Below are 25,775 nucleotides of genomic sequence, written 5' to 3'. Positions count from 1 at the left end.
GGAGATAGGAGCCAGATGTGCTTTTTAAAAAGACGAGCAACATAAAGGACCCGGGAAGGGGAGCTGGGGAGTCTAGGCACAGAGGCCAGTGTACTGGCAAAATCTGCTTCCAAGTCTCTAAGTTTATATGCTGGACCTGCACCGGGGGGGCCTCCTAGGAGTCAGTCTGACACCACTATGCACCTCCACGACCCACTGCTGTTGAGGGGGCTGAAACCTACCTGTTCCCATTTGGGTCACATTTAAGGTTAGCCCCCAGCCAACCACCCACTAGGTATGTGAAAAACTGTATTAATCATACTCTCAATACAAGGCCAACCTGCTCCTCCATGGGGGACCACTCGGCCTTCAAAAGAAGGAAGACCCTGGGGAAAGACCTTCTCCAACGTTTGGGCAAACATGGCCCAGGCTGGACCTAACCAGAGAAGCCTGAGGCCTGACACCCAAGTTTCTAGCCCACAGTGAAAAGCTCAGGAAGAAAAAAATCTACTCCCTGTACAACTGAAACAGCAACCGAGAGAGAGAGAAAGGGTTGAAGAGAGAGAGAGGAAGGGCAACAGACAAGCAGATATCAGAGGCTGGAGATGCAGGAAGAGAACAGAGACTCCTGTAAGACCCAGGGAAGAAGAAAAGTGCTCCTGCAGCCACTGCAGCCCCGGCTGGAAGCAGCCACCTGTCCTCAAAGGAGCCCCAGAAAGGAGAAAGCCAGAGGGCATGGAAGCCTGGGCCTCCAGCCTCCAGCCACCAGCCGGGCACAGAGTACCTGCGGGGTTCCCGATTTTATATTGAAAGCTTGCAGAACTTGCATATAAGATACCCTTATTTGTCTCATCATTCAGTTTTAAATTACTCCTCCTGTATCTCTGGGGCTCCAGAAGGGGTGGGATCAGATTCAAAGCACAGTGTTTGACAGACGCCACTGAAACGCCTTCCCTAAACCGCCCGCACATGTGAGTCCCTCACCCCCGACTACCTTTTACTCAAGTACTAAGTAAGTTCAAAATGCCAGGACAGCAGTAGTACCTTGTTGAGACAGCATTTTCCAATTATCTGGAGCAGCTCATTTGTTCTTTCAGGCTCATGCCCGGCCACGATTCGGGCTGGTTTGGCTGACAGTGGCTCTCCCGACACCATTACAACCACGTCTATGGCCTTTTGTAGGAAGCTAATTTTTGCATCTTTATCCTGAAACATTTCCATTGAAAATATAAATATTACAATACTTTGAAGAGTATGCATTATCTTCAGTATGTTCTACAGGCATAGGATAGTTTCTGTTTACATACGAAGCTATTTTTAGATCTATAACAAATCTAGAAATACTGATCTTTTACTGACAAAACAAAAACAATTCATTAAAGCCTTTAATTTAGTTGATAGGCTAGCATTAATCTTTGAAATACTAATCCCATTTTTCAGTGAATAAAACGAGCATGAGATCCAGTTACCACAATGAGAAAATGAAATGAGGAAGGGTATATATCAATTCATGAATTCACTGACCTTGTATTCCAACCACATGCAGCACAGAAATGACACACGCCACACGACCCGGCCTACAAAAAATCCCATCCGTTAAGGCGAGGGGTCAACAGGAGAAGCCCGACTCAAACCCACCTTCACATTATCAGACTTCATCTCGGCATCTGTGTAGAGGCCCTTCATGAAACCAGTCATTCTAATCACCTTCAAGAGAGAAAGAAAGGCCACCACGTCACTGCACAGACAGCCACCTCATCAGCCTCATCCACTCAACTCCACACTTGGGAGATGTCAGAATTGACTAGCAGCCCAGACTTGAATCATCCACTTACTCAAGAAATGTTTGATGTCTACTACACGTGTTGTGCAGGGCAGAAGCCAACCAGATCCTCTCAGAACTTAGTCTGGCTGTGTGGACAGATGGGTGAAGATGACACCATGCAGGTACTAAGGAAGCACTCAGGCTTGGTACCTAATCCACAATCTGGGAGGGGCAAGGGTGGCAGGGAACCCTTCCTGGAGGAATCATACCTAGATGGGGACCAGGCTTACAGAAGAGTTGGGCAAGGGGGCATTTCAGATGCACATGCCAGACATAAGGAAGTCCACACACTGGGCGTGGTGGCTCATGCCTGTAATCCCAGCACTTTGGGAGGCCGAGGTGGACAGATTACTAGGTCAGGATATTGAGACCATCCTGGCCAACATGGTGAAACACCGTCTCCACTAAAAATACAAAAATTAGTTGGGTATGGTGGCACATGCCTATAGTCCCAACTACATGGGAGGCTGAGGCAGGAGAATCACTTGAAGCCGGCAAGCGGAGATTGCATTGAGCCGCTGCACTCCAGCCTGGCAACAGAGCCAGACTCTGTCTCAAAAAAAAGAAGAAAAAAAAAGAAAGAAAGTCCACACAAGGTCCAGGACCCACAGAGTTCTGTGCAAGGGAAATGTACGACGGCAGGAGCCTGAGGCCAGAGAGACACTCGAGGCCTGGTACAGAGGCCCTGTGAAGCCACTCAGGGACGTGAACTGAGCCGAAGGACCACGGGGAGGACCTGGAACAGCCTTTTACAAGAGTCCTTCAGGTGCAATGGAGGGAACAGATTCCAAAAAGAAAAGGAACTTTGGTTGGGCACAGTGGCTTATACCTGTAATCCCAGCACTTTGGAAGGCCGAGGCGGGCGGATCACTTGAGGTCAGGAGTTCGAGACCAGCCTGGCCAACATGCTGAAACCCCTGTCTCTACTAAAAATACAAAAATTAGGCAGACATGGTGGCGGATGCCTGTAATCCCAGCTACTCAGAAGACTGAGGCAACAGAATTGCTGGAACCCGGGAGGCGGAGGTTGGAGTGAGCCGGAATCGCGCCACAGGACTCCAGCCTGGGCGAGAGTGAGACTCTTTCTCAAAAAAAAAAAAAAAAAAAGGAATTTCTCAGCCTAGTTTTCTAAGACTAGAAGTTCTGCAAGGGTCTTTCTCCTCACCACGTGTCACTACTCACTTCTTAGGATGGTGGCAGGCTCCACACCCCATAGCTTTGGTTCTCTCCCCAGTCACCACTTCCCTCAGGTAACCTGTACCTCTTAATTAGCCCTAAAACCAGCTTTTAGGACAATGATTTTTTCTGTTCCTCTCAACCCCCACACCCAGCCAGGGTCCTGGGTTCTCTCAAACTGAAATTTTTTGAAATGTAGTAGGTTACTGTAAAATCAGTAAAATTTGTAGCAACAAGCATTTTGAACAGCCGGGACCCTTACCAGCAGGCTGCATGGTATGTGGTAAGGACAGGTATGCCCACAGCCGTGTGTCCTAGGTCAGCTAATAAAGCATATTTATTACGGGGAGTTGTGTTTTACAAACAAGACAGTCCCATCCTAACGTCAGCCTCCTCTGGATTCAAGCCACAAATCCTTAATTTGCATCAAGTTAGGTATTAATCAATGTAGGTGTATTTTCATTCCACACCACGCTATGTAAGAGCTGTACTACTATTTTTCTTGAGATGACAGGTAGAATATTAAGAGTATCCTGCATTTAACATTCCTGGAACATTTTCATTTTGTCCCTGTTGAGGTTTTCCCAGGATGCTGGCAGTTAAAATTGTGAGCAATAGGCTGGGTGTGGTAGCTCATACCTGTAATCCCAGCACTTTGGGAGGCTGAGACAGGCAGATCACCTGAGGTCAGGAGTTTGAGAGCAGCCTGGCCAATGTGGCGAAACCCCATCTCTACTAAAAATATAAAAATTAACTGGGCACGGTGGCATGTGCCTGTAGTCCCATCTACTCAGGAGGCTGAAACAAGAGAATTGCTTGAACCCGGGAGGCGTAAGTTGCAGTGAGTGGAGATTGTGCCACTGCACTCCAGTCTGGGTGACAGAGCAAGACTCCCTCTAAAACAAAAAAAAAAAAAATTGTGAGCAATAACTGTAAGTGACAAGAGACATTAACGTCACAGGATCCACACTTAGCTTAATGAAACGGGGTGGTTAGTTTAGCTATAGCTAAAATACTAATATAGTAATTTGTGTATAATATTCAGGACAGCAAGGCATTTTCATGAGAGGCTCCCCATCTATTATCTGAAAATCCTTTCCAACGTGTCAGTCATTCTAACATCTTTATCAAGTAGGTGACAATTTATTTATCTTTACACAGGGAGAGAAATCAACTTTGGCATTAGATGAGGAAGTCTATGGGAGAAGAGCAGACTAGTCATTCCTAATTGGGAACACGCAGCTCGTTCCAAGCACCCTATCTACCTGGCCAGGAAAGCAATCCCTTTTTTTTTTTTTTTTTTTTTTTTTGAGACAGGGTCTTACTCTGTCACCCAGGCTGGAGTGCAGTGGTACAATCACGGCTCACTGCAGCCTCAACCTTCCAGGCTCAAGCAATCTTCCCTACTCAGCCTCCTGAGTAGCTGGGATTACAGGTGCACCACCACATTCAGCTAATTTTTGTATTCTCAGTAGAGATGGAGTTTTGCCATGTTGGCCAGGCTGGTCTTGAACACCTGGGCTCAAGTGATCAGCCCGCCTTGGCCTCCCAGAGTGCTGGGATTACAGGCATGAGCCACAGCACCCAGCTCATATTCTTCCTCCTCTCCCATTAGGATGCCTCTGACCAACCATGTGGCAGTGACTGGACAGCCACCGTGAGCTGAGCGCCACCACTGCCCCACAAGCATAAGGCACACTCCCTGCGCCTCCCTCTGCATTTCAGGGCTCTGCATTTCAGTGGGGCAGACAGGGCTGGGAGAATAAAGGTTTTGGCAGCCACAGCTATAGCTGGCTGGGCTCACATTGGCTCTTGTTCCCTCTCGGTCAGAGGACAGGTACCTGCCTATTTCATGGGACGGTGGTGATGCGGCACACTGTCCCGCTCCCACCAGGCTATCCACACAGCAGGTCCCCTCCCCACACACTGTCCAGGACAGGCTGTAGGTGCTGCACCAGCTGGGAGGACGTGACCAGGGCTGGCAGTGCCTCGGGATGTGGGTGGATTCGAGAGCATTTTTAGGCACTGTTTTAACACAGAGGCACACGCTCCAGCCCACAAGTTATAAGCTAAGGTAGGAGGGCAGACCCAGTAAAGCAAAGTCTGTGCAAGAATAAGGCACCCAATCTGTTGAAAAGAGTGAGAAACAGAGCTTGAGGACCATCACCAGGTGAGGTCATGAGGCCCTGGAAGTCTGCAAGTCCAACCTGAATCCTAAATCCCAAAACACACCTCTGAGTTTCCACGTGCCCTTGGGTCCACCATGGAAATGGGTGCTGCAACCCCCGCAGTGACGTTCCTAAGAGTTACCAGGGAGTTACCACAAGCCTTGACAGGTCCCACTCAACAGGGGATGTTTGTTGTGCAATTTCTATGTACCTTACCCACTGCAGATCACCAGAGCCATACTAATAAGCAAGCCAGGGTCTCCGTCACTGAGGAGCACACCATCTGCAAATGGGGAAAAGCTACAGAGACCACCAATCGCAATTTAGGGCAGGGTGTGCCGCTCTGTTAAGTTTTTCCTGCCAAGTCTCCCTACCACCACCTCCACTAAATTCACCCACAGGCATTTATTAAGCACCCAAAATGTGGTATGGAGGGAAACTTCGGGGCAGAAGGCTGTATAAAAAATATTATTTCCATTCTCCCAGGATTTAGCCTTTCACGTGCTAAATGCTTCAGGGCAAGTGAGAAGGGTTCTGCAGGGTTAGATGAGGTGGGAGTCACAGAAGCAGCTCTGCCAGGCAGAATGGAAGATGCACTAAGGAGACACACGGTAGGCAGGGAAGAAGTAATGGTCCCCGAGGGCCCGGAGCCTCCCTGTAAGCGGCGGCCCGGAGCCGGGGGAGGGGCAGGACCTCCGCGCGGAGGGCGCCGCGGAATTGGGCCTACAGGTCGGGCTCCCGGGCAGGGGCCGCACAGAGAGAGCTCTCGCCCCGACCCCGGAACTCACCCCGGTCCCCGACCCGCACCCTGCGCCCGGCCCACACCCGGTCCACATCTGGCCCTGAACCAGTCCCCGACCTGCACCCCGAGCCCGGCCCACACCCGGTCCACACTCGGCCCTAACCCGGCCCCTGACCTGCACCCTGAGCCGGGCCCACACTCGGTTCACACTCGGCGCTGACCGGGTCCCCGACCTGCACCTCGAGCTCGGCCCACACTCGGTTCACACCCGGCCCGGGCCCCGACTCCGGCCCAGCCCCGGCCCCCGACCCGCACCTGAGCCCGAGCCCGGCTCGCACCCGGCGCCACCCGGCCCGGGCCCTGACCTCGGCGCCCACCGGAACCCCGACCCGCACCTGGCCAGGCCCGGAACCCGGCGCCCACCTCCGTGATGATGTCGTGCAGGTAGCGGAACGGGGGCTTGCTCAGCAGCTTCTCTGTCAGCGGCGGCCTCCGTATCACCTTCCCCAGCGCCTCCTGCGTCCGCCTCACCACCGCCGCGTTCATGACGGCGCCCGCCGCCCGCTGGCCGCCTGCGTCCTCAGCCGGCCCGGCCCAGCCTAAGCCCGGGTCCCTGGCCGCCGCCGGCCCCGCCGCCGCCGCCCGGTCCCGCCAGGACGCGCCGCTCCGGTTTCCATCCCACAGTGCACCGGAGCCCACCACAGCGCCTGCGCGGCCGCCGCAGGGCGTTCGGTCGCTAGGGCTGCGCGGCCTTAGCAACGGACGCGCCGCGGTGCTCCTCCCCCTGCCCGCAGTCCCGCGCCCGCGCAGGCAGGATTGCGGGTTCCGCGGGAGGGGTTTGGGGGCTGGCGGCCGTGCCCGCGCAGGCGTGGCGCGGCGGGGCGGGGAAAGGGGATCTGGGATCCGGCGCTTGGCCCCTCCTCTGCCCATTGACGGCCTCGGGAAGCGGGTATTAGCTCGCGTTAGAGGCGACTGCCTGAGGACTGATTAAGAACAAGGTAAACTCCAAGATCTGTGCCTCCTGTTTCCCAGATCTCAAGGGCTTTTGCAGGCACTGGTTCATCGGAGGGGACGGTACTAAGTTATCCCAAAACACACGGAATAGAAAATACACTGTCCTGGCTGGTACTTAATAAGGCTTCTTGGGCAAGCCACTTGTTTTCTCTGAGACTCTACTTCTGTTCCTACAAAGCAGGGCTAGTGTGCCCCCTGCCTAACCTACCTCCCAGGAAAGTAAATGGTGACTAAATGCTGTGTCGGTGCTCTGAAACCGGGACAAAGCCATGCCCCGTTGTCCTACTAGGTGTCTGTGATTCTTTCCCACCTGTCCTCTGTCCATCATGCACAGGCCCACCGCAGAAGTCCTTCCAGCGATTTGAGAGCTCTGGGGTCTGTAGTTCTTCTAATGAACACCGTTATAACTCTTTTTTTTTTTTTTTTTTTTTTTTTTTGAGACGGAGTCTCGCTCTGTCGCCCAGGCTTGAGTGCAGTGGCACGATCTCGGCTCACTGCAAGCTCCGCCTCCTGGGTTCACGCCATTCTCCTGCCTCAGCCTCTGGAGTAGCTGGGACTACAGGCGCCTGCCACCTCGCCCGGCTAATTCTTTTTTTTTTTTTTGTATTTTTAGTAGAGACGGGTTTCGCCGTTGTTAGTCAGGATGGTCTCGATCTCCTGACCTCGTGATCCGCCCGCCTCGGCCTCCCAAAGTGCTAGGATTACAGGCTTGAGCCATCGCGCCCAGCCTTTTTTGTTTGTACGTTTGTTTGTTTTGAGATGGAGTCTGACTGTCGTCCAGGCTGGAGTGCAGTGGCGCGATCTTGGCTCACTGCAACCTCCACCTCCCAGGTTCAAGTGATTCTCCTGCCTCAGCCTCCTGAGTAGCTGGGTCTTCAGGCCCCAGACACCACACCAGCCTCGCTTTTGTATTATTAGTAGAGACAGGGTTTCACCATGTTGGCCAGGCTGGTCTGGAACTCCTGACCTCAGGCAATCTGCCCGCATCGGCGTCCCAAAGTGCTGGTATTACAGGCGTGCGCGACCGCCCCCACTATAACTTTTTAATTGACCTTCATTTTTACCATTTTCAGGGCTCCTCATTTTTTGTGGAGATCTAAATCTCCATCTGGTGTCATACCCCTCCTGTCTGAAGAACTTCCTTTAATATTTCTTCTAGCACAGTTCAGCTGGTAATGGAAAAGTTATACAGACAACCAATTTCAATGCCAGCCAGGCAGTGTGGTTTATCAACAAATACTAAATTGCATTTTTATAGTTTTCCTTCCATGTCCCCCTATAACCACCTCCAATAAATTCAGCCACAAATATTTATTAAGCATAGAAGTACAGAATTCTAGGGTTGGGAGGCCGAGGCAGGTGGATCACCTGAGGTCAGGAGTTCGAGACCAGCCTAACCAACATGGTGAAACCCCATCTCTCCTAAAAATACAAAATATTACCTGGGTGTGGAGGCAGGCAACTGTAATCCCAGCTACTAGGGAGGCTGAGGCAGGAGAATCGCTTGAACCCAGGAGACAGAGGTTGCAGTGAGCCGAGATCACGCCACTGCACTCCAGTCTGGGTGACAGAGTGAGACTCCATCTCCAAAAAAAGAATTCTAGGGGTGCAGTGGCTCATGCCTGTAACCCCAGCACTTTGGGAGGCTGAGGCAGGCAGATCACTTAAGGTCAGGAGTTTGAGACCAGCCTGGCCAACATGGTGAAACCCTGTCTCTACTAAAAGTATAAAAATTAGCTAGGCATGGTGGTGTGTGCCTGTAACCCCAGCTACTTGGAAGGCAGAAGCACAAGAATTGCTTGAACCCAGGGGGTGGAGGTTGCAGTGAGCCAAGATCGCATCACTGCACTCCAGCCTGGGCAACAGAGCAAGACTCTGTCTTTAAAAAACAAAACAAACAAAAACAAAAAGTATAGAATTTTAGATTGACTGTTTTTGTTTTTGTTTTTCAGTACTTTAAGGATGTTACTCCATTGACTTCTGGCTTGCATAGTTTCTGAATAAAAGTCCTCTGTAATTCTTTGTTCTTTTGTCTATTGTTTCTGGCTGCCTTCAAGATTTTATTTTTATTATTGGTTTGCCAGAAGTTTGCACATGGTATATCTAGATGTGGGGGTCTCTTTTACCTAAAATTTATATTTTATTATTTACATACAATAAAATTCATAGCTGTTAAGTGTGCAGGTTGATACATTTTGGTAATTATATACAATTATGTTACCACCACCACAATCAAAATATAGAACAGTCCCTGCACCCTACATTTCTTCCTGCTTATTTGCAGCCCATCTCCTTCCCCACCCCGGCCCCAGGCAGCCACTAATCTGGTTTCTGTCATTATAATTTTGCCTCTTCTAGAATTTCTTTTTTTTTTTTTTTTTTTTGAGACGGAGTCTCGCTCTGTCACCCAGGCTAGAGTGCAGTGGCGCGATCTCAGCTCACTGCAAGCTCCGCCTCCTGGGTTCATGCCATTCTCCTGCCTCAGCCTCCCGAGTAGCTGGGACTACAGGCACCCACCACCATGCCCAGCTAATTTTTTGTATTTTTAGTAGAGACAGGGTTTCACCGTGTTAGCCAGGATGGTCTCAATCTCCTGACATCGTGATCCACCCGCCTCGGCCTCCCAAAGTGCTGGAATTGCAGGCATGAGCCACCGCGCCTGGCTAGAATTTCATATAAAGGGAATCATACAGTACATAGTCTTTTGTATTTCATTATTTCTCTTATAATATTTTTGAGATTCATTCATATTGTTACATGTATATTAATATCCCGTTCTTTTTGTGGGCTGAATGGTATTCCACAGTATAATTTGTTTATTCATCAGTTAATGGACATTTGGGTTGCTTTCAGTTTTTTATTTTTTATGAATAATGCTGCTGGCCAGGCACGGTGGTTCACACCTGTAATCCCAGCACTTCCGGAGGCCGAAGTGGGCAGATCACTTGAGGTCAGGGATTCAGGACCAGCCTGGCCAACGTGGTGAAACCCCGTCTCTACTAAAAATACAAAAATTAGCCAGTCGTGGTGGTGTGCACCTGTAATTCTAGCTACTCAGGAGACTGAGGCACGAGAAATGTTTGAATCCAGGAGGCAGAGTTTGCAGTGAGCTGAGATCATGTCACCGAACTCCAGCTTGGGTGACAAAGTGAGACTCTGTCTCAAAAAAAAAAAAAAAAAAAAAAAAAATGCTGCTATGACCATTCACTTACAGGTCTTTGTGAAAGTTTTCATTTCTCTTGTATTGGAATTGTTGGGTTGTATGGTAAGAATATGTTTAACTTTACAAATACTACCATACTGCTTTTAAAGGGGCTGCATCATCATTCATTCCCACCAGCAATATATTGAATCCCAAATGGCTCCATATCCCTGCCAACATTTGGTATTGTCAGTCTTTTTGTTTTTCTTCTTCTTCTTCTTCTTCTTTTTTTTTTTTTTTTTTTTTTTTTTCTGAGATGGAGTGTTGCTCTGTTGCCTAGGCTGGAGTGCAGTGGCATGATCTCGGCTTACTGCAACCTCCATCTCCCAGGTTCAAGTGATTCTCCTGCTTCAGCCTCCTGAGTAACTGGGATTACAGACACCTGCCATTATGCCCATTTTTTGTATTTTCAGTAGAAACGGGGTTTCACCATGTTGGCCAGGCTGGTCTCGAACTCCTGACCTCAGGTGATCTGCCTGCCTTGGCCTCCTAAAGTGCTGGGATTACAGGCATGAGCCACTGCGCCCAGGCTGTCAGTCTTTCCCCGTACCCTCGCACCCCGAGATGGAGTCTTGCTCTGTCGCCCAGGCTGGAGTGCAGTGGCGCCATCTCAGCTCACTGCAAGCTCCGCCTCCCAGGTTCATGCCATTCTCCTGCCTCAGCCTCCCAAGTAGCTGGGACTACAGGGTCCCGCCACCACGCCCAAATAATTTTTTGTATTTTTTAGTAGAGACAGTGTTTCACCATGTTGGCGAGGATGGTCTCAATCTCCTGACCTCGTGATCCGCCCCCCTCGGCTTCCCAAAGTGCTGGGATTATAGGCGTGAGCCACAGCGCCTGGCCCCTGTCAGTCTTTTTTAACGTTCGTCTTTCTATGGGTGTGGAATGGTGTCTTGTTATGGTTCCTATTTAGATTTCTGTAGTGATTCGTGATTTTGAGCATATTTCCCTGCCCTTGCTAAATATTCATATATCTCTAGTGAAGATACCCCATCAAGTATCATTCAAGCATTTACCGAATCACTGCTATGTATGGATTACTGTCTGGGTGCTGGGGATTTAATGGGGAATTAAGACCTTCTAGGAGGCAACGTCCATGCTGTCCACTGGTCCTAGGAACATCACTCCTCATGCTGCTAACTATATCCAGGACCAAGTGAGCTTTGGTCACCTAGACAGAGGCCAGATGAAAGGCGCCAGGGCTCATCCCCTTCTAACTGTCGGCCTCCCTTCCTCCCGTACTGCACCTTGCAGGTGGGCTGGCTGTGTGAGACTCCGCCGAGAGGCTGGGAGACACCTAAGAGAGAGACAGCCCATGATGGAGGGAATTTAACGACACTCATCATGTAGACCCATCCCATGTTCCGTGGGGAAAACAAGCCCCCAAGGAGTTTCACCCTCAGAGGGATTCCATCTTGGCTCCTCTCTGTTTATAACCCTGCTCCTTGGCCAGAGCACCACCAGCCTCTGACCCCTGCCTCATGAAACCTTCCTGACTCTGGAAACTCCACTCCCAACCCACAGAAGCTTTTGTGGTTTTCCATGCACCCCCTTTTTCTCAGCACTACACTTCCCAGAGTATGTGGTCTCCAGTCCAGACTCACACCATCCCAAGGACCTCAGCAGGACAGTCCACTGTGACATTTGGCACTACAGTCCCTTGGAATAGTCCAGGATGACAGTGGACACTGAATCACTGAATCACGCTCCTTCTAGGGCTCCCAAATTCCCGTCCTTCTCCTGATTGTCCACATGCGTCCTTATCACACACATACCTCCTTCCCAAGAACAAGCATTAATTAAACAGCTCATCAAACCCCATAAAGAAAAACAAAACGGTTTCCATACTGCCCTGTCATTTGCAAACATCCCCCACCCAGTGAAACTAACACTTCCCATGAACATGGAGAATGGTGTTAGCTCCCTTCATTCCTTCATTCCACCTTTCCTGCCCACCATCCAACCCCTCCTTAGGCCTCCCTGAAAGTTTTTATAGGGAAGGAGCATGATGAGACTGTACTTCTTCATGACTGGGCCCTCATTTCACAGAGGCTGGCCTAAAGCTCTGAAACGATGAAGCCCCTAGACAAGGCTGCAGCAGCCTCCTGCTCCCAGGTGTTACAGAGAGGGTGATCATCTTCACAGGATAACAGGGAGGCCCTCAGGGGTGCTGCACCAAATGCAGGTGATGCTGTGGTGGCTGAAAGCAGGAGTGTCCTCCCAAACTGGAGGAAGCCTGGCTGGGCCGCCTTCCCTGATCTGCCCACCATGGCCAAGCTGGGAGCCAAGAGGCTCCTGCAAGGGCCCATCCCTCTCTGAGCTTTGAGCTGGCTGGGGTCAGCCTGAGGAGTGGTGGAAGGAGCACCCAGACCCCAAGCGCCCTGCCTTCCGAACACTGTTCCCAAGAGCAGAGCTCCCCAGCCCCCACCCCAGAAAGTCCCATGGGGGCAGTATCCTGTGGGCCTGATGGCCAGAAACCTGCTTGTCTGACAGTGGCCTGCCTGTGTGGTGGGAGAGGTAGGTGTGGCCTGGAGAACCCTTGGGCCCCTGAGGTTCTGCCAAGGACCCTGAGCCAATGCTGCCCAAAGGGGAAGCTGGTTCCTATCTCTCCCCCAGCCTATGGAGAGCAGGAACCGTGTGGGCCAAGGCTTTGTGGGGGCCTTGAGGGCACAAGGCCTGGCTGTTTGGAACTGTGAGCCATCGGAGACCCTCCTGCCCACCTGGGCATCAGGAGCTCTGAGAAGACCTGGGACAAGGGAGCAGAGTCACCCGGTCCCACCGAGATCCTTATGGAGGGGGGAGGTGGCCAGGGAGTGGACAGGCATGGAGAGGGGCGGTGGCCAGGGAGTGGACACACACGGGGTGGGGGCGGTGGCCAGGGAGTGGACACACACGGGGTGGGGAGGTGGCCAGGGAGTGGACACACGTGGGGGGGGGAGGTGGCCAGGGAGAGGACGCGCGCGGGGGGGGGGGGGAAGGTGGCCAGGGAGAGGACACGCGCAGGGTGGAGGTGGCCAGCTAGTGGACATGCACGGGGGCTGGCCAGGGAGTGGACACGCACGGAAAGGGGAGGTGGCCAGGGAGTGGACACGGGTCCCTGGACAGTGCAGTGTTTGGGGACCATGGGCTCTCTTCCATGCCACACACTGTATCTCCCGAGGCCCCAACACTGCCTCGAGGTGAGTCCTCAATCTCCGCACAGAGGGAGGATGGATGGGTATCCGGGGTGCTTGGAAAGCAGGCCTAAGAAGAGGTAGCTAAGGATTCCTGACTCCAAAAAAAAGACCTGCAACCAGGGCCTCCCAGGGCAGGAGGGTGCAGAGGGCAGTCTGAAGCCTCCAGTTCTGAAGGCTCCAGACCAGGTACCAGCTGGAGGGACAATGTACCTTAAATTACCCCTAAGCTTCTCAGAGTCCTAAAAGCATCAGAGGGAAAGGCAGAGAACATAAAAGAGTCATTCATTAAAAAAAAAAATAGATAATTGATTAAACAACTATAGAAAATCACAACAAAGAAAGTGTTGGAAACATAAAAGGCTGGCAGGAGATGCTTTTGAAATAAACAGTTTCTGAATGAATGATAACCATGGCCCTGACTCTCCCCGGGAGAGAGAAGCCACAAAGCTTCCAATGTGTCTTCCAGGCCCTGCCTCACCTCGCCGGGAGGCAGACATTCCCAGAGACAAAGGCCTGGGGAGGCTGACTTAGCCCCACCCTGAACTCCATTTCTACCAAGAGCCCAAGATGTGGGTCAGGCTTTGGGAAGGGCTGGGGAGCAGATACCAGGTCAGAGGAGAAGTGCAGAGCTGCGTATGGGCTCACCAGCCCTGGATCCACAAGGAGTGGGGTGGGGGGGTTGCTATGGAGCAAATGCATGTCCACTGGGCGGAGAGAGGGGAACTAGGCCCAAGAGGCCCAGGAGAAACAGAGTTCCATCGCAAGCAGGAAGCCTTTCCTGTAACTGCCGCATCTGCTTCCCCAGCTTGGGGTACAAAAGAAAGTCCCCCACCTTTCTGAAATCCAGCTCAGATATTCTCACCCCCACCCCGGTACTGAATCTTTTTTTTTTTTTTTTTTTTTTGAGACGGAGTCTCACTCTGTTGCCAGGCTGGAGTGCAGTGGCTGGATCTCAGCTCACTGCAAGCTCCCGCCTCGAGTTCGCCATTCTCCTGCCTCAGCCTCCCGGAGTAGCTGGGACCACAGGCGCCCGCCACCTCGCCAAAGCTAGTTTTTTTTGTATTTTTTAGTAGAGACGGGGTTTCACCGTGTTAGCCAGGATGGTCTCGATCTCCTGACCTCGTGATCTGTCCGTCTCGGCCTCCCAAAGTGCTGGGATTACAGGCTGGAGCCACCGCGCCCGGCCTGGTACTGAATCTTTATGTCTGCCTTGTGCAAGCTGGACGGCCCTCTGGGTCCCACAAAGAGTATGGGGGTGCAATACATAGCAAGCAGACCATAATAGTTGGAACTCTCCACCATGGACAGTGCAAGGGAAAGCTTCACTACCCTCCCTCTCGCAGGCCCTCAGGCCCTTCCAGGAGGGTCCCATGACTTTGAAGGGGCAGGGGCCTGGATCCCATCATCCACCAAAGGCCCGTGAGCTACCCATGCTGATTTCCCAACAATCTTCAGCTCTGCTGGTAAGTAGCCACTCGGGTGAGGGGTGGAAGATTCTGCCTCCCCAGGCAGCCCAGGACACCCTTCCTTTGCCCCAGGCAATGCAAAGATGACACCAGGAGGGTGGAGCTGCGGGATCCTGCACACCACAGGCCCCAAGCACATCTGAGAAGAGAGGCCACCATGGGTAGGAGGTTTTCGGGTGTCTCAAGGGAGCCCCTAGCTATATTCCTGGTAGATATTCTCCACACTGATTAAGTTACACAGAGCACATTTTTACTTTTGTACTTTAGTTTTATATTTTTGCCATGTTATTTATTTTTTCTTCCCCTTCCCTGCAGCTTTACAAAGGTATAACTGGCAAATAAAAAAATAAAAATTGTATATATTTACAGTGTACAAAATGATGTTTTCATTTACATATAGATTGTGAAATAATTAAAAGAAGCAAATTAATATATCCATTTCCTCTCCTACTTATTTTTTTTGCAGTGAGACCATGTAAGATCTCTCTCAGCAATTTTCAAGTATATAATTAATACATTATTGCTAACTACAGTTACCATGCTATACATTAATCTCCAGGATTTACTCAGCCTGCCCAACTAAAACGTTGTACCCTTTAACCAACATATCCATATCTCATACACACAAGCACTCCCCAGTCCCTGGCAACCACCATTCTACTCTCTGCTTCTGTGAGTTCAACTTTGGATTCCACATATGAATTGAGATCATGCAATATTTGTCTTTTGTGCCTGGCTTATTTCCTTCTTTCTTATCTTTTTTTTGTTTTTTGACACAGAGTCTTGCTCTGTCACCCAGGCTGGAGTGCAGTGGTGTGATCTCAGCTCACTGCAACTTCTGCCTCCTGGGTTTAAGCGATTCTCCTGCCTCAGCCTCCCAAGTAGCTTGGATTACAGGTGCCGCCACCACGGCTGGCTAATTTTTGTATTTTTAGTAGAGATGGGGTTTCACCATGTTGGCCAGGCTGGTCTTGAACTCCTGACCTCAAGTCATCCACCCGCCTCAGCCTCCCAAAGTGTTGGGATTACAGGCGTGAGCCACTGCGCCTGGCCGGCTTATTTCATTTAACATAATGTCCTCTATGTTCATCCATCCAAGAAAATGACAGAATTTTCCTCTTTAAGGCTGACTCATATTCCATGGTGCGTAAATCCCACATTTTCTGTATTCCATTTATGTGCTAATGGACACTTAGGTTCATACCATATCTTGGCCATTGTGAATAATGCTGGGATGACCATGGGAGTTCAATTACCTCTTTGACATACTGATTTCATATCCTTCAGGCATCTACCCAGAAGTGGGACTGCTGGATCATAAGGTAGTTCTATTTTTTGGCCAGGCGCAGTGGCTCATGCCTATAATCCCAGCACTTTGGGAGGCCGAGGCGGGTAGATCGCTTGAGGTCCGGAGTTTGAGACCAGCCTGGCCAATGTAGTGAAACCCCGTCTCTACTAAAAATACAAAAATTAGCCAGCCATGGTGGCATGCGCCTGTAGTCCCAGCTACTCGGGAGGCTGAGGCAGGAGAATCACTCAAAATCAGGAGGTGGAGGTTGCAGTGAGCTGAGATCATGCCACTGCATTCCAGCCTGGGCAAAAAAGACTTGGTCTCAAAAATAAATAAATACATAAATAAAATAAGGTAGTTCTGTTTGTAGTTCTTTGAGGAATCTTTATATTGTTTTCAGTAATGGCTGCACTAATTCCCATCCCCATCAACGGTGTTTGGGGTTCCCTTTCCCCATATCCTCACCAACATTGTAATCCTTTGTCTCTCTGATCATAACTTTCTGTGAGATGACAATGCCTTGTGGTTTTTATTTGCCTTTTCCTGATGATTGGTAATACTGAACATTCTTTCATATGCCTATTGGCCATTGATTTGTGTACCTTCTTTTGAGAAATGCCTATTCGGGTCCTTTGCCTATTTTTGAATTGGGTTATTTGCTCTCCTTGCCATGGACTTGTTTGAGTTCTTTATATACTTTGGATTTAACCATTTATCAGATGTATGGTTTGCAAATATTTTCTCCCATTCTGCTCATTGTCTTTTCACTCTGCTGATTGTTTCCTTTGCTGTGCAGATATTATCTTTTTAGTTTGATATTATCCCATTTGTTTCTGCTTTCACTGCCTGTACTTTTGGGGTCATAGTCAAAAATCATTGCCCAGACTACTGTCACGAAGGTTTTTCCCTATGTTTTCTTCTAGGGTTTTATAGTTTGGGGTCTGACATTTAAGTATTTAATCATTTTGTATTGGTTTTTGTATGTGGTGCAAGATGAGGGTCTGGTTTCATTCTTTTGCATATGGATCTAGTTCTCCCAACACCATTTATTGAAGAAATCATCATTTCCCCATTGTGTGCTCTTGGCATTTTTCTTTTTTCTTTTTTTTTCCTGAGGCAGAGTGTCACTTGCCCTGTGTCCAAGGCTGGAGTGCAATGACATGATCATAGCTCACTGTAACCCCAAGTTCCTGGGCTCAAGCAATCCTCATACCACAGCCTCTGGAGTAGCTGGAATTACAGGCGTGTGCCACCATGCTCAGATAATTTTTTGTCTGTTTGTTTTTGGGACGAAGTCTCGCTCTGTTGCTCAGGCTGGAGTGCAGTAGTGCGATCTCGGCTCAGTGCAACCTCCATTTCCCAGGTTTAAGCGATTGTCCTGCCTCAGTCTCTCGAGTAGCTGGGACTACGGGCATGCTCCACCACGCCCGGCTAATTTTTTTGTATTTTTCGTAGAGACGGGGTTTTGCCAAGTTGGCCAGGCTGGTCTCAAACTCCTGATCTCAAATGATTCATCTGCCTCAGCCTCCCAAAATGCTGGGATCACAAGCGTGAGCCGCTGCGCCTGGCCATCAGCTAATTTTTAAATTTTTTTGTAGAGATAGGATATTGCTATATTGTCCAAGCTACTCTCAAACTCCTGGGGTCAAGCTATCCTCTCACCTCAGCCTCCTAAAGTACCAAAATTACAGGTGTGAGCCACCACGTCTGGCGTCTTTGCACTTTTGTTGAAGGTTAATTGACTGAACCCTGCAACCTGAAATATCACAGCTGCCACTCCCTGAAAGCCTGCAGTTGACTCCTACTGACCCCAGGGGTCCTCCTCCAACCTCCAGCAGTGCTGTTCAGCTCCCCCTGGCCCATGCTTAAACAAGGGCATGACTCTCCCCAGCTACTGCTCAAGGTCCTGGAAGGCTGGGACACGGTCCATATGTCTCCTCGGGGCATCCCATGAATACTGGCTGCATGAACGTTTGGGTGCCTGAAGGAGGAAGTCTTTAAAAAGGAGTGGCGCGGCCGGGCGCCAGAAACAAAACCTGGCTGGGCGCGGTGGCTTATGCCTGTAATCCCAGCACTCGGGGCGGGGGGGGGCGAGGCGGACGGATCACGAGGTCAGGAGATCAAGACCATCCTGGCTAACATGGTGAAACCACGTCTCTACTAGAAATACAAAAAATTAGCCAAGCGTGGTGGCGGGCACCTGTAGTCCCAGGTACTCAGAGGCTGAGGCAGAAGAATGGCGTGAACCTGGGAAGCAGAGCTTGCAGTGAGCCCAGATCATGCCACTGCACTCCAGCCTAGAAGACACAGCAAGACTCCATCTCAAAAAAAAAAAAAAAAAAAAGGAGTGATCCTCTCAGCTATGGCGGCCTTGGCCCCTGTGGTGGGTGCTGTGCCACTCAGGGCTGAGGCCCACGCTGCCCCAGCTGCCAGGAGCAGTGCTCCCTGTGGGCTCACAGCCAGGTTCCCTTCTGGGGAGACTTAGCCAAAGGGGCCTGCTGTGCCCTCCGCTCCCTACAGGCACCCCCATTCAAGGACTGATGGAGTTGGGGGTGCAAACCCAGTTTCCCAGAGATCTCTACCCAAGAGAGTTGCTCTCAGAAGTGGTCTGAGGAAATGGACCCTAAATTGAGATTTCAGAGCTGAATCACCACCGACCAGCTGAACTGAAGCCCCCAGGGTGGGCGTGAGAAACCACTGTCTCAAAAACAAAAACAAACAAAAGAACTAGAATCCCCAGATTCTCCCGAACCATCTGCGCCTACAGAGGTGGCCCACTGCTCCTGCTAAAGGCTAGCACCCCCTTTCTTGAAGTGTTTTATATAGAGAGAATGTGTGTGTTATAATTGGGGGGCAGTGGGGAGAGAGAGAAAGAGATGTCTGCCTTGCAAGACAACACATGCATTTTTCAGGATCTACGCCAATATCCTCCTTCTGACACCAGACCAATCATGGGGGTCACATAACAACATAACCTAGCTAGGACATGCTGGCCTGCTAAGGGAGGAAGGGACTCTGTTCTGAAGGAGCTACAGGATCTGCCTAGCATGGACCAGCAAAATCCAGGAGAGCACATCCAGGACTGCATCCCAAGAGTGCTGGACCCAGCAGGGGATAGAATATAAAGACGGATAAGAGAAGAGTTGACGAATGTGGGAGGACTTTCCGTGATAGAAGCTTGTGACCCCGGGTGGGCCCCAGGGAGACAGTGCTAATGTGTTGTTAGAATGGCTCTTGGACGCCTGCAAAGAGCTATGGCCTTAAGTGAAGGAAAACTGCCAGCCCCACCGTGGAAGATGGTGGGGAAATGAGCCTACTAGAGTGCATACATGATGTTGGGCCAGCAAACCTACCAGCCCACTGTGTCCCGTGAGAGGGCTCACAGGTCACTTCATTTACCAAAGCAACAATATTTGGCAGGCAATATTGGTTTTTATGGCCAAGAGTGGCAAGGTCAGAGTGGTAACCAGGAAGACCTGACATGCAGAGAGCTATGAAGCTGGATAATAGAACAAAATGTTCCTAGGGACCAGGTGGATGGGCAGTCAGCAAGGGCGTGACTGAGCTTACGAAACTAAAAGAAATCAAACACGGATGAGCAGGAGGCTGAGAGTGGCTACCCCAATCCGCCGCTACAATCCCTTGCCTGGTTTCAGACCTAGAACTCATTGAAAGGCCAGGTTCCCAACATCACTGCCGGTGCAGGGAGCCAAAATCTCCCCCCACAGTCCTTCCCCAAAGAAACTTAAGGCCACTCATTCAATAACTGTACACAGGGAGGGGGAATACAGAAACATTTCAAGGACTATTGCATGCAGAATCCTGGGGACATGGAGCATCATCTTGACTCCTGTTAAAGGAGGGCATATGGGTCAGGTGATAGAGTCCTGGCCCAGCTTTGGGTTCTGGTAGATCCGCAGGGTCCACGGAGCCACCTGGGGTCATTTCCCAAGCCCTCAAATGCGTGATTGAAGTGGACACACTTGGCATACGGGGTAACCCCCATGTTGGCCAGATACTTGGAATTGTGGAATAAGAGCTATAGACGTGGGAAGCTGAGTGGGAATCCCTGACACTGCCCCTCCCCCAGCCAAGACAGTAAATAAAAACCAGTATTGCGTGCCGAAGAGAGTTACAGCAACTATAAGGGACAAATCTATTCCACTGTTAAAACCGGAAGGATGCAGGTATACTTTCTCCCCGTTATAGAGTCATTTCGTTAGTCAAACCCCTGCAAAAACCAGATGGATCCTGGAGACTGACAGTGGAATACTGCAAACCCAAAGAAATAGGAGCCCCAATCATGGTGTCTTTGCTAGAGCAGGTCAACACAGTCTCAAGTCCATGGTAGGAAGCCAATACATTCATTTCCATCCCTACTTAAGAGGAGAAGCAGAAGCCTCTTACATTCATTTGGGATGGATAAGGGTACACGCTGGCCGGGCGCAGTGGCTCACACCTATAATCCTAGCACTTTGGGTCTGAGGTGGGCAGATCACCAGATCACCTGAGGTCATGAGTTTCAGACCAACCTGGCCAACATGGTAAAACCCCGTCTCTACTAAAAATACAAAAAATTAGCCAGGCATGGTGGTGGGCACTTGTAATCCCAGCTACTCAGGAGGCTGAGGCAGGAGAATCGCTTGAACCTGGGAGGCAGAGGTTGCAGTGAGCCGAGATCGCACCACTGCACTCCAACCTGGGCAACAGATTGAGACTCTGTCTGAAAAAAAAAAAAAAAAGAGAAGAATACACACTGATTGTCTCACCCCAGGGCCATATTAACTCTTTTCCCTCTTTCCTAATATAGTCTGGATGGACCAGACACTGCACACTGCTGCATTGGTTCAGTATACTGATATCATATTAATTAAACTGGATGACCAGATTGACGAGGAGAAACCTCAGAGGCCTTAGTAAGGTGCGTGTGCTGCCGAGAGCGGGAGAGAAACCCTGTGGAGATCCAGGGGTCTGTGCATCGGTGAAGTTTGTAGGGGCCCAGCGATTGGAGCGTAACAGGCATCTCCACAGTGAAGGGAGGACTACATGGTGTACTTCCCACCACTAAGAAGGACCACGATGACTGGTTGCCTCTGTGTGTTCTGGAGGCAGCACGTGCCACACTTGGGAATACTGTGTGGTCACATTTACCAGGTGGTGTGAAAGGCTGCCAGATCTGAGTGAGGCCCAGCGCAGGGAAGAACTCTGCAGCAGGCTGTGGTGTTAGCAGCCCAGCAAATTAGGCCAAATGATCTGGAAGATTCTATGGTTCTAGAGGTACCTATGGTGGAAAAGATGCCATGTTGCTTTAAACCTCTGAGTTTGTGATAACTTCATAGCAAAGCCCCAGTGGGAGAATCACAACCTGGATCCCGGGGGTTCTGGAGCAAGGCCACGCTATCTGCAGCAAAGGAAGAGAAATGCTGGTATGCTTCTGCACTCTAGCAGAGCGGGAGACACCAAGCGGTGATCACACCACTAGACCTGCCCGCCTTGAGCCAGGCTCTGCCAGAGCCTCCAGGGCGTAGGTCAGGCATACTCAACAGAAATCTGTGATAAGATGAAAAGGCACATTCAGCACTGGGCCTGTGCAGGGCCAGAGCCACAGATAAACTGCACAACACCCTCCTATCATCTGCCTCTGTTGCACCACTGGAGGTCCCTCACCTTCATCACTGCTGTGTTGGGTGGTGGTGTCACTTATGACCACCTAATGGAGGAAGAAATAGGCCGAGCTTGGTTCATGCATGGGGTGGCTCAGTGTGGGATGCAAAAAAATGCCTAAAAATAGATAGCTGCTGCACTGCAGCCTCACTCAGGGGCCTCCCTGAAAGCCAGTGCTGAGAGACTGCCTCTCCCAATCTCCCCATGGACAGAAACTTGGTGTATTAGTTCACCGTTGCTGCTGTAACCAATTTCCAAAACCGCAGGAGTTTAAAACAACACAAATGGAATCTCTTACAATTCTGGAGGTCAGAGCTGAAACTTGGTCTTACTGGGCTGAAGTCAAGGTGTTGTCAGGGGTATATTCCTTCTGGAGGCTCTAGGGAAGAATCCATTTCATTTCCTTTTTCGGCTTCTAGAAGCTACCTGCATTCCCGGGCTCATGCACCCTTTCCAGAAACGACATCATTCTAACGTCTGTTTCTATGGCCACACCTCCTTCTCGGACTTTGGCCCTCCTGGCTCCCTCTTTCACTTTTTTTTTTTTTTTTTTTTGAGATGGACTCTCACTCTGTTGCCCAGGCTGGAGCCCAGTGGCGCAATCTCGGCTCACTGCAACCTCTGCCTCCTGGGTTCAAGTGATTCTCCTGCCTCAGCCTCCCAAGCAGCTGGGATTACAGGTGCCTGCCACCACGCCCGGCTAATTTTCTTTTTGTATTTTTCGTAGAGACGGGGTTTCACCGTGTTGGTCAGGCTGGTCTCGAACTCCTGACCTCAGGTGATCCACCCACCTCGGCCTCCAAAAGTGCTGGGATTACAGGTGTGAGCCACCACACCTGGCCTCCATCTTTCACTTATAAGGACATTTATGATTACACTGGGCCACCCAGATAATCCAGGATAATCTTCCCATCTCAAGATCCTCGATGTAATGACATCTGCAAAGTCCCTTTTGCCCTGTACCAAAACAGATGTACAGGTTCCAGACATGGGCACGTTTGGGGACCCACTGTTCTGCCCGCCATGCTTAGGCTGTACACGCAGCTCTCCATTTTGTGTAGAAAGATAAGTGGCTTGGCTTAAGAATATGTTCAGACCCATGGACAGTGGCAAAAGACTCAGCTGTTGCTGCTCTGGGCCTGGAAAATTCAAAGGTTGGGGACCAGGAGTTTAGTGGAAGGGTCATGCATACAGCTAGGACCATGGGAGTGGACATGTGTGTGAAGGTCTCTGTGTCCCATGCTAACACCCACCCGAGAGCACCACCACAGAAAAGGCACGCAGCAGCCATGTAGGAAGATGCTTTGATCATTTGGAGTCAGCCTGCCTGTGTCATTGGCCATTCAGTGAGTAGCAGTGGTGGCCGGGAGGCGGGATGTTGTGGGCCCAAAAGTGTGGCCTCCAACTCACCAAGGCTGATTTAGTTCCAGCAACTGCTGAACATCCAGCTTAACAGCAAGACACCAAAGCTGAGCTCCCAGCAGAGTGCCACCAGGAGGAGCTCAACCGGCCACTAGGTGGAAGGTTGATTATACTGGACTTAAACTCAATTATATTGCCCTAAAGGTGAGGCAGTGATTCATTTTGAGTGACCCAAGACATATCCCAAGTGTGGATTTGTCTTTCCTGCCCTTATGAACACTATCTGGAGGTTTATAGAACGTTAGATCAATGGATGTAGAATACCACATAACATTGCTTTGGACCAAAAAGACTCACTTTACAGCAAAGGAGCTATGGTGTTGGATACATGACCATGGGCTCCACTGGGCCCATTCCTTACCATGCCATTCAGATGCCGCCAACCTGTGTGAGTGATGGAGTGGTCCTCTTCTTGGCTCTGCTGAGGAGAGAATACCCTTTGAGGATGGGATTCCATCTTTTAAGACACAAAATATACCCTAAATCAGTGACCATCATAAATTGCTGTCTCCACCTGATAAAATGCATGGGTCTGGGAACCCAGGAGCAGAAGCAGGAACAGCCCCCTAACCATGACCTCCAGGGATCCAGTTGGCGAATTTGAACTTCTCATCCCCTCCATGTTGTGCTTTGCAGTTCTAGAGACCTGTTCCCCAGAGGGGGAACACTGCCACCAGGGGACCCAGTGGACAATAAGCTATGACTGTCACTGGTCACGTCAGGCTCTGTGCCAAAAGAGCAGCAAGCAAGGAAAGGAGTTGGTGTCCCAGCAGGGGTGACTGGCTCTGATCCTCAAGAGCAGGAGGGGCTGCTGCAACTGGGGTGGAGGAGGATAACCTTAGCACACAGTTGGCTTCTGGGGCATCACTTGGTACGCTCCTGCCTGGTTTTGATGGGAAATAGACAAGCACGGCAGTTGCAGCCTGAAGAGGGTGTAGCAGCTGGGATGAGGGTCTGTGTCCTCCTGCCAGGTGGGTGACCAAGCCCAGCAGAGGTGCTAGCAGAGGGAGTGGGGAATCCAGACTGAGCAGTAGATGACAAAAATCAGTAATGGGCATCCCGCTAGCCTTCCTCCTACCTAACCCAGCAAAGAGACAGACCAGAGTCAGTCCTGGGAGGGGACGCTTGAGATGGGGTCCTGGAAATTTTCCAGGAAGAAAGGAGGAGGGAGTTCACTGGAGAGCCATGGCCGAGCTTCCTTCCCACCTGCTAAGACTTCACCACTTCTCTAAAACACAAACCCGGCTCAACTGGTCGCCTATACAAACCCAACAAAGCCTTCGTCGGCTGCAAAAAGATTGTTGCTGAAAATGGGTCAGTCCTTTGATGCCAGTGAAAGATGCTGGTCCCTGCTGATAGCACACACACACACACACACACACACCCCTACACTGGGTCATGCAGCTGTTGGCACAGAGCTGCCAGGGCTAGACACGGCTTTTCTGGGTGTCACAGGCCTTGGCCTCCTCTCCAATGCCCTGGAGGGGCAATTCCCAGTAGGAGAAGCTCTGCCCACAGATCGACAGGGAGCCCTTCCGAGAAGAGGCAGCAGATGCCACAGCACTCTGTTGGCCAACATAGGATGTCCTAAAGGAAAGTCATCTCTGGAGTTAGATAAATAAGGCCTGAAATCTTTATATCCTGAATATTGAGGAGAGGGAGGAGAAGTGGGGAGAAAAGAGTAAAAACAACCATAACAAACCTCGGACAGGATCAGGTGAAGTGCATCCTTGGGAGAAGGGGGAAATTGTTCTTACTTTAAGTAAGTTCCGAACTGCCTTGGGGAGAAGCCCTAAACCTGTAGCCCAAGATGACAAGAACTTAATTCCTAGAAATAAAAAAGCCTCCACTATCCCTGTCATGGGATGCCATCAAAAGTTGCCTGGGAGGGACACTCGTGTGATGAGTTTTGAGTTTTCAAGAACTCAGGAGTCCTGAGCAGGCACATGGAGAGGACGAGGAAGAACGGGAGTTGGAAAACCGGAGTGGGAGGCACCATGAGACCCAAGTCACTGGTCTCAGGCGCTAGCAGGAAGTGAAAGCAGGGGACACAGGAAGTGAACGCTGGGGACAGGGAAAGTCGTTTCTCATCCCATGAGGGCCAGGACTCTAGTGAGTCCAGCACAGACGGACGTCCTGGTGGCAGGACTCAGTGTCTGCACCAGATGACACACAGGGCCCGACCTCATCTTCATGGATGGGGAACCATGAGCTCTGGTAGGGCAGCCCCACGTTCAAACCTGGGCGCCTCTAGGCATCAGAGCAGGAAGGGCCCAAATCACCTGAACAAGCGCTTGCCCCAGAGGGCACAATGACCTGGCTGGGGGCGACATCCAGAGTCCTGAGCAGGAGGAGGGCCCCCTCCACACTGCCCCGACGGTTCCGGGAAGAGCCTCACCGGCACGTCTCCACCTCAGAGATACATGGTCTTTAAGCAGACACTCCTAGAAAGTTGTTGTGGCTGGGTGCAGTGGCTCACGCCTGTAATCCCAGCACACTGGGAGGCTGAGGTGGGCGGATCACGAGGTCAAGAGATCGAGACCATCCTGGCCAACACAGTGAAACCCAGTCTCTACTAAAACTGCAAAAATCAGCTGGATGTGGTGGCGCGTGCCTGTAGTCCCAGCTATTCTAGAGACTGAGGCAGGAG

General features: G+C 50.7%; 1 protein-coding gene and 1 long non-coding RNA gene across 12 annotated transcripts in view; one reads left to right on the top strand and one right to left on the bottom strand.

Annotated features, from left to right (window-relative positions):
- Window positions 1–23,698, bottom strand: part of TRAF3IP1 (TRAF3 interacting protein 1) — a 96,277-nt gene extending 72,579 nt beyond the window's left edge. For 8 of the 11 annotated variants that reach the window (XM_009183467.4, XM_009183468.4, XM_009183472.4 and 5 more), the window contains exons 1-3: window positions 6,314–6,543; window positions 1,618–1,686; window positions 1,024–1,185 (exon numbers count right to left, since the gene is read on the bottom strand). In XM_009183467.4, the coding sequence (XP_009181731.2) occupies window positions 1,024–1,185; window positions 1,618–1,686; window positions 6,314–6,436 (354 nt within the window). In that variant the 5' untranslated portion in view covers window positions 6,437–6,543. Of the gene's footprint in view, window positions 1–1,023; window positions 1,186–1,617; window positions 1,687–6,285; window positions 6,555–23,486 lie in introns of those variants that run through there. The other 3 variants (XM_031651645.1, XM_009183470.4, XM_003908155.4) reach the window with 3 other exon arrangements.
- On the top strand, window positions 6,795–8,930 carry LOC108581467. Its single transcript, XR_001893713.2, has 2 exons — window positions 6,795–6,888; window positions 8,857–8,930. It is a non-coding gene; the product is annotated as an uncharacterized LOC108581467 (long non-coding RNA).
- Window positions 23,699–25,775: the final 2,077 nt, after the last annotated feature.

The sequence above is a fragment of the Papio anubis genome, chromosome 10, assembly GCF_008728515.1.
Source record: "Papio anubis isolate 15944 chromosome 10, Panubis1.0, whole genome shotgun sequence".
In the NCBI taxonomy this organism is placed as follows: Eukaryota; Metazoa; Chordata; class Mammalia; order Primates; family Cercopithecidae; genus Papio; species Papio anubis.
This window is presented reverse-complemented; position numbering and strand designations above follow the sequence as displayed.